At 37.6% G+C, this 11,548-nt stretch overlaps 1 protein-coding gene across 1 annotated transcript; it reads left to right on the top strand.

Moving 5' to 3' along the window:
- The first annotated feature begins 1,780 nt into the window (after nucleotides 1–1,780).
- On the top strand, nucleotides 1,781–3,527 carry LOC149696380 (uncharacterized). The gene is made up of 3 exons (XM_089867340.1): nucleotides 1,781–2,758; nucleotides 2,909–3,400; nucleotides 3,447–3,527. Exons 1-3 carry the CDS (start codon nucleotides 1,781–1,783, stop codon nucleotides 3,525–3,527), a joined length of 1,551 nt encoding a protein of 516 aa, XP_089723466.1.
- The last annotated feature ends 8,021 nt before the right edge of the window (nucleotides 3,528–11,548 follow it).

The raw sequence follows: 11,548 nt of genomic DNA, 5'->3' as shown, positions 1-11,548 counted from the left end.
GTTTCAGGTACTTAATTAGTTTTCAACATAATTATCAATTATACTTTCATAATTTGTTCGATTATTTTCATTTTCCTAAGTGTTGCGGCTGCTGTTTACGAGATATTTATTCGGAGGAGGGACGCCCGTACGGTGAACCCCGAAGTTGATGCTGAGGTGGCGGCGCAATTACTTGAGTTTGACCGGACGGTCTTAAACCATATAAATCGGTTTATCTTAACTGAATCATTAGGCTATTTGGAGGATGCCTACGTTTACAATTAAAGACGTTTTATTGATGTTGTTTCATTCGATTTATTCATACCCTAATTGACTATTTACAATATCCTTGTGATTATAAAGCCACTCGAAAAATAATATACATTTAGAAAGTGCACACAAATACCTCTTATTATTACGGACAGTTTTATGTCTAAGCATGCATGTAATCATGGGTCCATCATCCTCGATTTCGTTGGCTTTGGGACATCCCACTCCATTCAAGTCTATAACTTCCCGATTAATAATGTTCAACAAAAAGAAACACTTTTCCTCTCCCTTACAGAATACGCGATGGTCCTCTAACTTGGGGTCTCGGTTTTTATACACTTTAGCTATACCATCATCTAATACGTCATTCTAGCTTTGGCTGAGCATTATTGGTAATAACGCCATGATATAAACCTGGGTTTTAAGGGGTATTTTTAATTTTCTGGAATGATCTAGAATAATCGGTAGAGCTGGGTTTTTACTGGGATTCTTTATTTTCCCCCAACGTCATCTGGAGTTTCATACCCCCTTAACCATTTGATTAATACCGGAGAAATTAATGGTTCAAATTTTAATCTAATTAACATATTAAAATACTGTTTATTTCTTAAATCATAATTCACCCTTTCTTCATACTCCAATGTATGTACTTCCACATCCGAGAATCGAACACGCTTCATTGACATGTCAATCAAAAACACCCCTTGCAGGTGCGGGGATGAGAGGGGTGAGTCAATCATAAACGCCCTCTTACCGGTCTGAGAGAGGGGTGAGTCAATCAAAAGGTTTACGTTTTCTCTCCCGCCATCTTGCCATCCTCCCATCCTCCAATCCTCCCATCCTCCCATCCTCCAATCCTCCCATCCTCCAATCCTCCCATCCTCCCCTGCCTTCCACTGTACCTGCACTGGGAACGGCATATTCCCCCTACTTCTGTAGTTGAGGGTTTTTCAAATGATTTGCTACAGTTTTCCCTTCATCTTTTGGAATTGCAAACCCAACAATTACAACAAGAACTTACGAATAAAAACATTTCTTTGAATGAAATCGACTTCAGCAAGACAATTGATACAGTACACACAGCTTTTGAAAGTCTTAATTAATAATAATAAGAATAATAATAATAATAATCTAAGCTTGGTCTAGGAAGGGATATCCACACTAAGTCAACTCGCGACTTATTTACAGGTGGGTCCCTTTACAATGCATAGAGGGGTGGTGGCTAGCCCCTATGCCACAGCTAACCTACAGCGCCCTATACTAACTATTACCGTTAACCTCAGCAAGTTTTTGATGGAAAGGAGAAACCGGGTTAGACCGTGGAGGAAAACTCCTTTTAACAAGTGGGGAGAGAACTTGCTAACTCTACGCAGAAGGATTTGTTCCCAGATTTTCACCCGGTGCCACAGTCCGGGATCGAACCCGGGATCCTCTTGCTGCGAGGCCAAAGCGCTAACCGCTACGCCACCCCACCTATATAAAATATAAAGTTCATTCGGCTTGTAAGACACAACTGGGATTAATCGAGCCTATGGAAATAAGTTTCTCTAGGAGTGAAGGCAATAAAAAGTTTCATTACGTTCCACTGTTAAAGGTATTAGAGAAAATATATTCAAGGGAAAATGAGTTTGAAAAGCATGTAGATTTAGAGGGAAGAGCAAAAGATAGTATTTCCCATTTTTTGCAAGGAGAACTATCGAAAAATATTACACGAGGTTCAGAAACCTTTGATACAGAAACAATTCAACTACAAATTTATGTTGACGAATTTGAGGTCTGTGACCCTCTGTCCTCTAAGCGAGGGAAGAAGAAAATTATGGTGTGCTATTTTTCAATTTTAAACCAAGAAGCAAAGCATCGCTCGAAAATAAGTGACATTCACTTGATACTATTAGTTAAATCAGTTGACCTTAAAGAATACGGTTGGGAAGAAGTTCTGAAGCCCCTTCTTTTTGATTTAGATGTTCTCTCAAAACAAGGGATTTATATTGATTCTTTAGAAAAAACTATTTACGGCTTTGTTTCTATATTCAGTGGCGACAACCTGGGTTTACATGATTTATGTGGATTTAATTGCAATTTTGGAGAAGGACGAATTTGTCGCTTTTGTATGACACATCGTAAAGAGATATATAACAAAACTAAAGAGAGCGCCGTCACACTTAGATCACTACCACGTCATAAATACCACTTGAATCACGTGGCCCATGATCCGAGGGAAGGCTCAATATACGGAGTTAGATTTGAGAGCCATCTTATGCATCTTGATTATTTTGACATCACGAAACAAATGCCACCAGATATTATGCATGACATACTGGAAGGGGTTATACCAGCAATTTTAAAATGTGGCTTAAAAGCGCTTTTAAATGGCAAATTAATATCAATTACTGCTATTAATGAAAAAATCCAAAATTTCCATTATGGAAAGACTGAATCTAATCGGCCGGAAACACAAAATAGAAGTGCCATTACAGGCCCCGGGAATTTGAAAGGTACAGCCAGTGAGGTATTTTGTTTATTCCGGGTATTTCCATTTATTTTTCACGAATGTATTGATTTTCAAAGTGAGTACTGGAAGATTTATTTATATTTGAGAAAGATTTGCGATATCTTATTTTCCCCTAGCTGCGCACTTGAATGTATCCCTCGTCTTCAGGTTTTAATTGAGGAATTTTTAATAAGTGTTCGTGAAACCTTTGGCACCGGGTTACTGACACCTAAATTCCATTACTTAATTCACTATCCTTCAGCTATTAAACAATATGGTCCTTTGTATCCAATCTCGTGCATGAGATTCGAAAGTAAACATAGCTACTTTAAATCACTAATTCAAAAGACGCGTAATACAATCAATGTGACTAAAACCCTATCTATTAGACATCAGTTTTACCAATGTTATAACTGGCTTTCAGAAAGCATTCCTGGAATACAACAAACCTCTATGGGAAAATTCTTAGATAAAAAGCAATTGCCTATAAAACTACAAGAAATATTCCCTCAAAATCTACCAAATCCCTTTTATTCGTTAAAAACCGTGACATACAACAATGTCACTTATACCCTGTATTGCTTTTTAGTTGAAAACGTCAAGGGAGAAACCGTAACAGAATTCATGAAAATTGAGTTTATATTTTCAGTTAACGGATTTGTATATTTAGCGGGGCAAATTTATAAAGCAACACATTTTAATACAGATTTGCACTGTTACGAAATATCACTGCCAGAGGAATCTAGCTGGTGTTTTAAAATGTGTGGAAACGAGAACTACCACGTAATGCATGACTCTTGCAATCTGAGAGGAAAAGATTTCATAACTTTGCGATCCGCTGTTTGGGATAAAAGTAGTTTGTAGCATAGCTGTCCGCGCTCACCTCAATTTAGCGAGCCCGAGCGCGAATTGAGCGAGGCTCTTCGAAATAATTGATTAAGTCACGAGCCCGAGCCGAGCCCGAAAGTTTATGAAAAAGTTTTCTGAGCTTGAGCCCGGGCTCACAATACGTCACAAACAAAGTGAGCCTTGAGCTGAGCCCAGGTTCGACTGTAAAATCAACGAGAGCTTGCGCTGAGCTCTCTTACAAATGTTTTGGCTTTCCTGAGCTCGAGCGAGGCCAACTGAAAACTATGAGACAGCTCATTTTGAAAGGGCGCTCACTGTTTTGAGACTGCGCTCAGCTTGGCTCAGCGCCGTATTCAGTGCCAACAGAAACTAGCGTAACTCATTGGTAGATGAAGTTTTGAAATTTTTTTAATACAAATGTAGTGCAAGTCATTTGGATAGTAAATATGTATTGTAGTTTTGCATTTATCGCGTAAAAATAGCTGCAAAATTATTTATTTCAACATCTACACTGTTTGAAAGAAATATTCTCCGGAAATATGAGACCAAGCTCGAGCTTGAGCTTACTAAATTGAATGAGCCCGAGCTCGAGGTGAGCCTTAAATTCTATCAATTTTGAGCCCGAGCTGAGCCCGCGAAAGATATTAGAGAGAGCTTGAGCTCGAGCTTAGCCCATCAAAATTATGCGAATGAACCAGAGCCCGAGGCGAGCTCATTTATAAAAACTAACTGAGCTTGAGCTCACATTGAGCTCTAAGGAAACATTGTTTCAATTTTGAGCTTGAGGTGAGCTCGTTGTCAATTTCTATAAAGTAACGTGAGCTTAGCTGAGCCCAAGCGATGGTGGACAGGTATGGACTTTGTAGTCTCAAAAACATTCTATAGATTTCTAGAGAAAATTTGTTAAATAAGGCAAAAGCGTTTACATATGCATAGTGTGAAAATAATCGGGGCCGGATTTTGAGGTGTGGAAGGCCGTGGAGCAAGAAAGGAGTGGATACCCCTATTATGGGGGGGGGGTTTGCGTCGGGAGTAGAGTATTGCTATACAATGCACATTCGCCACTTCGAGCTCGTATGTTAAAATGAAAACAATTTATCTTTGGTTTTTTAATGGTTTAAGTAGGTTTTTGATGCTAGTTTATCTGCTCAGGAATTCGGTGTTGTCTCCACCATTTCTCAGTGTCTTTGCTACGTTTGATATAAACCGATTTTAATATCACATAGTTCTAATGTAAATTTAAATTTAATTTAAAATTAAATGATTGAGTTTCGGGTGACCATAAAAATATCGAAAGTTAATGCATTTATTATTATCCATTTTTCGAGTAAAATGGAATAAAGATCGTTTTAAATATAATTTCAAAAGCGTGACTTTTTCCCTTGTAACTGTCCTTTGTATCATGTCTTTGAAAATAAAGGAATTGAAATGTTTTAAAAAAGGATTAAATGTATAAAAGCCTTTAAAATACCATCAAAAGTATTGTATCGAAAAGGATTTTAAACAGTTTTAACTGTAAATGTTGTTTTTTGGAACTTTAAAATAAAGGACTTAAGACGGCTTGAAAAAGGTTTAAAAATTAATAAAACCTTTATAAAACCATTAATCTTAAAGGAATAGAAAAGGATTAGATTAATAAAATGCCCCTATTTTAAACCCTTCGGGGTTTATATGTAAAAAGGGTATTGTTTAGAGGGTTTAAAAATATTTTTAGCACCCTTGGGGTTATAAATTGTTAAGCAAAGGGTTTATTTTTTGAAAGTATTCCTTTTTGAGAACTTCAACAAACCCTTATTTTTAACAGTGTATGAAATAGGTATGACAATACCTGGAAGATTGTGGTGTTTAGAAGCCAGTAAGAACAGACTGGTGTCCTTGTGGGATGGACAAAAAGACCAGATCTTTGTGGTGTTCAGAAGCGGGTAAATAGAGAATGGTGTCCATGTGGCATAGACAAAAGGCCGGATGATGGTGTTGTTTGGAAGCCAGTAAGTACAGACTGGTTTCCATGTGGGATGGACAAAAGACCAAATGATGGTGGTGTTAAGGCTCGTTTTCATAGAAGCTAGAAAATTCGAAAACGCTCACGCTTCGCAAGTTTGAAAACGCGCGGCCCAAAAAACCACGCTTACAAACGATGTCGCGCAAGCTTTCTCTTTCCTTTTTAGCTTATTTCTTTTCATAGAAGCTAGAAGTTAAATAAGGGTTTAAATACACTTACCTACTAAACTGACTTGCTTAAGAAACTGCAAATTCTACTTCTTCCCAGGGAGGCTCTATATTTCTTATTTCTTTTAATAGCTTTTCTTTCCTCCCATTTTGAACCCAACTTTATTCCTCTATTTTTTGTTTTAGTTTTTTATAATTGATTGAATTTCGCTGAATTTCCTTAGCTCCACCTCCAATAAAAAGTGATTGGCCATTGACACATCGAGACCGCGTTCTCTCTTCGCTTTAGCGGAAAATATCTATTCAAAGCTTAAATCGTTCTAGCGCGACTTTCGCGCTTTAGCAAAGACGGTTCTATCTAAAGCGAGCATTTCTGTCCTGAAAGAAAATGGTCTCGTTATAGCTGAAGCGTACTTTTTTATTTTTTTGTCGCTTTCGCTCGATATTTTCACGCAACTCGCGCCTATGAAAATGAGTCCTTAGACATACAATTGAGTAATAGCTCGTCTTAGTGGAATACAATTTTCCAAATTTCCGGGAACTGTAAATGCGGTCCAGAAATTGAGAACACATTTGCTCAAATTTGCAAACTGCTAACGCGGTCTCCTGGGGTGTAACAACAGACAGACACGTCGAAATTAGAACCTCTCCGTGACAAACGTCAGTCGGAGAGGTAAAAATCATTGAAGGGGATTATACTTGAGGCTATTGGAGGCAACACAAAATAAATAGAAATGGATAGCCCAAATGAAAGTTGTTCAAAAGTAATTAATCAATTACCTGAAACATTTTATTATCACAGTTTAAATAATAAAAATAATCACTAGGAATATTACAAACTTGCTTTTAGTCATTAATAGGGTAGCTTCCACTTCGAGGAACATTAATTGGTACATCTTGGGAAATTAAATTATCACAATTTATTAAATTACGACGAACAGTCCTGTTATTTATTTGAGAGTGAAAGACTAGTTTTTTTCTTTGTTGGTGACCTCTCTCCTTTCTTTGGGGAAAGGGGCTTTTGCAGTGGTAGTCTTCTTTAAATTGCTTTAATCAAAAAATGAAACTTTGGAGGAACTTGGCTTAAGAAGGCCACTTAGTCCTGATAAGCCCGAAGTTAATACGATGGACACCTCTTCATTTTGCATCTGAGCTTTATTCTTACTTTTCTTTGGTTTGTTTTCTTTACTAGTATTAATTAGTTTTTTTATCACAGTGACTAATGAAATTTTGTTTTGTAAATTACAAAAAGATATCTCTATGTGGATCATTATCCAGGAAACTTAAATCATTGCTAGGATTTTCTTTCGTAGTGATGAGTACAAATGTCGCATTTTGAATTAGCCGCTTCTCTCTTTTCTTATGGCTTTCTTTGATATTGCTCCATCACGTCATTGACTAGGCATTTGCCCCTGGTATTAAAAAAGGCATCTAATATCTTTGTAAAACCTTGCATTCAATATCATTTCCGCTTGAAAAGTCATCTTTATCTTCTTCGTTTAACGAATTTTTACTTGGTTCTTTGTTCATACCAGCCTTTTCAGCTCCTTCACAAGGAGTGTTTGGGTGGTGAATTGCAATGTTCTCGGTTTTTTCAGTTGACGACTCAGCGCCACCAGCAACCACATCAAACATTTCTTCGTTACTTGAAAATTAAGGAAGGAATAGAATATTAATTTCTAATCTTTGACGGTGTTTAAGGCGGATCCTAAACTGTGAACTTAAATAACTATTTCGAAACATTGTACTTTATGAACGGTTTGACATTATATAATATTCAAACAAACATCTATCGCCACCAAAATTACTTACTTTTTAATGAAAGAGCTTAATTCGAGTTCATCTGCCTCGTCAATTTCATCGGAATCCAAAACTATTACAGGTGTCGGCGAGCTTTGATTTCTGTTCAATAAGGTGTATGTAAAATTAAAAATTAACTATAGAGCAATAAAGCCATTTAGTGGTAGAGAATACATCAGTCGTCTCTTTAAGTCAGCAATAAGATTTCCCAATGATTTTATTTAGTTAAGGGAATCCCATATAAGGAATGAAGTGTCAAAGCTAATCAATAGTAATTTTAGAAGGCGACGGATCTATAGGCATAAAAGTGAAATTGAAAACAGTACATTTCAGATGATTTTGCTAAATCTAAAGATTTAAATGTCGCGTGATATTGAGGTTAAGCTTATATTATTCGAAACTAATAATTAGAATTAGAATTTTATGTAATGAGACCAATAGCTTTAAATTATTCATATGACCAAATATACCAGCCGAGCATTTTGAAGTTTGGATACATTTAACATATCTTTTATTTCGGCTTTATTCTGAATTGCCGTGTAAAGATTAAAGAATGCCCGATCCATTCTAGAATGGATCTTTCATCCCCAAAGTCTACAAGTGAATCGTCCATCTATAAGTAGTAGCAGATAACTGCCCACTAGACCCGCTTGCTATTCTGATGTGTAGGACTAAACTTGCTGAGACCCAAAAAATTGGAAATTCGAACTGTCCTCGAAACACCAATCAGTAAACGCGAGAATTGAGTATATAGTTTTTGGTGGGTGTAAATGACATAACCAATGTTACATCAACGTTTCTCTTCGCCTTCTTCATCTTTTTTGAAATCTGTTTATTCGTTTGCTGAAAATGTTTGACCACTTTAATATTGGAGGTGGTAGTCTTCTCATAGACATTTTATTTTTAATGTCTTTATCCACTGACTGTTCATAAAACCGCGTTTAGAAGCCTCGTTAACACTGGCATGTTCCGAGGAATCGACAACCGTTGGTGAACCTGCACTTGACTCTCTAGCAGGTTGTATAGTTGTGTCTAGAGTCTTCTCAGTCTCAGTTTTACATCTCACTATTACAGAGACATTAACTATGGTTCCCTGAGTTTCGTTGACATCAATATTATTCTCAATGATAAGCTCAACGCTACCTTCAACGATATCCTCAATCTGAACATTATTCTCACCACTGTTCTGGACCATACTCTCAACCCTATCATCTTTAATTCTCTGGGTGCTCTCTTCAACGGATTCTCCAAAGACATCTCCCTCTTCTCCTTCCTCTGTATCTTCAGCACGTCTCTTGTGGGCGTAACGTTTTCTAATTTAATCTACCTAATTTACCCCTTTTATACCTCTCATAAAGTTCTTAAACTTGGTAGAGACCTTTTTTCTCCGAATTTCTTAAAAAATATATTTAATATCAAACCCCATATATCCATTTATTTTTAACAATATTACACATACGTAAAACATACAAAGCAACAACCAGGTGAATCTTCCAAAAGGGGATATTTCCTTACAAGATTCTTAGCCGTTTCAAGATGGGAGGGTGGATATTTAAAAGATGAAAAGGCGTGGTTTTATGAAGCTACACGTATCTGTAATAGTCAGTAAAAATAAATTTATACTTACAAGGAATATTTTTCCAAAAGATTATGGGTAATAAGCGAGACGATTTCTTTGTTGATTTGTACTTTAAGCAGCATAAACAGCATCATCAGTAACAAAACGCGGTGGGGTTGGTAAAGAATATTCGACACAGAATCGAGTTCGGCTTTTGACAAACGTCCGAGTTAAGAAATCAGTAAATTAACTATAGGGACACAAGATAGCAAATATAAAAGAATAGCATTTTCGAAAACCTGAACCAAATTTGCTACGTTTCATTGTTGTGACGTAGTACTGCCAAGTCCCTATAGCGATCCTGATAACCGTGGTTCCCTAAGTTGAGTAATTTCTTTCCCATCTATGGCAACGTCATAACCCTCTATCTCTTACCTTAGTGCTATCCCCCTTCCGAAGGCAAATAGTATTCCCTATAGTTGCCTCCAACACATGGGATACACAGTTCACTCCCCCTCTCTACCGAAATTATTCTATAGCAAGGCCCGCATTCTATACATGTATATGTGTAAGAAAACTGGATCTAAAGTCGTAAAACTGGTGAGTCAAGAACAATATTTACCCATACGGGACTATCAAACAGTGCGCATTTCCTCATTTCCAGTATAAGTTTAAAAATGACCCTACACTTCTTCAAACTCTTGTAAAAACGTTTCACAATTCCTTTCAGAATCCCAGCCTTATATTTAACTTCCAAACCGTCCTCGCGCCACGATTTTTGAACTATCAAAGTTGTTACTTTTACCAGTCCCCTTTATGATTACAATAATCCATGGAATCTCTTGCACTGCCTTTTAGCATGCATTATACTAACGAACTATCTAACTTACTAAATAACTGGGTATCCGTTGGTTATTACATAACCACGCGGAGTAAAAACTAGGTGAGGTAATTATATGATGATCTATTACTTAATATGTAAAGCAAACTGTAGGGTTAAGATGTTAAAAACTTTAGTTTAGCTGCTATTTCTAAATAAGCAGTTTTGAACAACGCCCCTATTTTTATGGAATCGCGGCTGCTACTTCGGGAACTGCTCTTTTGGTAACTGCTGATACTAGGTACCTCCTGAACAGATTTCTACTCTTTCAGAAGAAATATAGGGCCACATTACCCGATATTTATTTAGAACCTTTTAAAGTGGGATGGCGACGAGAGGTGTGTAAGAGGGCGACGGTTCAGCCTGGAGGTAATGAAGTTGATATCTATTATCGACCTCCTGATAATAAACGATTACGGTCGAGATATGAGGTCCAAGTTTCCCTTAATAATAATAACGTCCCGAACCTAACTAGAGAACGTTTTTGTTTTTCCCGGGAGCCAATCTCTATATTCCCATGGGATTTTATCTCCCAAGCCAATAAGAGACAATATTAATATTGTTTACTTGCAGATGGCTTCTAATTGGAAATTCGACCTTCCAAAAGAATTGAACATGCGTAAGAAGAATCCAAAACTACTGAGTAAGACGGAGCAATCCGTAAGGATTTTGGAGGGATATTGCCCGAAGGAACAAGATCAAATCCCTATATGTCGCAACTGCAACGATCATGGCCATGTCGCAAACGATTGCTATATGCCCAACAAATATCTGGACTCGACTGATTCATGCTCGAAATGCTATACACCAGGACATATTGCTAATTCTTTCCCGTTCCAAGAAGATGACGAAGATAATTTGGTGTTAGAAGATCCCAGAGAGGAAATGGAAAGAATTACAGTTCCTCAGTCGGTCCCGGACCAGTCCCTAGGGTTTTACCCGATTACACCTCCCTCCTTAACTCAGGGCAACAATGACCCTTGGTCGTTAACGCCGTTTCTTCTAATTCCTCCTCAACACACGGAAGTTAAAAAACCTCTAATAGTGGTTCACGAAATTAAAGCAGCTATCATCAAGGACGAACCCGCCTCGAAAACAGACAAAATACCACGCCAATGGATTCCTCTGGAAGATACTGATGATGAGGATAATGAGGATAAATTGCGTTGGGAGCGCTTTGGATCGATGGGGTGGACCCCAAAAACCCTCCAAAAATATTAATCCCTTCAAAAATTGCTCGATGCGAAACACCCTCTGGACCACTTCTATCTGCTGGCGTTGTCGCAAAGTAGGTCATCACGTTGTGTCAGACTGCCCCGGCAAGCGGAGTAAAGCCGCATTGGAAAGGAGGGAAGCTCGGCGATTGGCCCGTTTGGCAAACAAGAGATAAGACGAACAAAGAAAGGACCTCGCTCCAGAATGAAAAAAAAAACTTTTTTTTGATACTTGTGATACCATATACCTACCCCTGCCAATAATTGCAAGGTTCCTCGGGGTAACCTTTTTGTTTTGTTTTTGAAATTTTTCATTATAGTCAAAGTTCCTAACGAGA

Source organism: Phalangium opilio, unplaced genomic scaffold, assembly GCF_054372755.1.
Source record: "Phalangium opilio isolate 3A_F unplaced genomic scaffold, DU_Popi_V2 ptg000021l_1, whole genome shotgun sequence".
Taxonomy (NCBI): domain Eukaryota; kingdom Metazoa; phylum Arthropoda; class Arachnida; order Opiliones; family Phalangiidae; genus Phalangium; species Phalangium opilio.
This window is presented reverse-complemented; position numbering and strand designations above follow the sequence as displayed.

What these genes read in the sequence shown, in the direction of transcription:
- LOC149696380 (XM_089867340.1), top strand. Translation starts at nt 1,781, where the DNA reads ATGGAAATAAGTTTCTCTAGGAGTGAAGGCAATAAAAAGTTTCATTAC. An exon ending in TGAAAGGTACAGCCAGTGAG is followed by an intron (nt 2,759 to 2,908) that starts GTATTTTGTTTA and finishes CCTCGTCTTCAG; the next exon opens with GTTTTAATTGAGGAATTTTT. An exon ending in TATTTTCAGTTAACGGATTT is followed by an intron (nt 3,401 to 3,446) that starts GTATATTTAGCG and finishes ATTTTAATACAG; the next exon opens with ATTTGCACTGTTACGAAATA.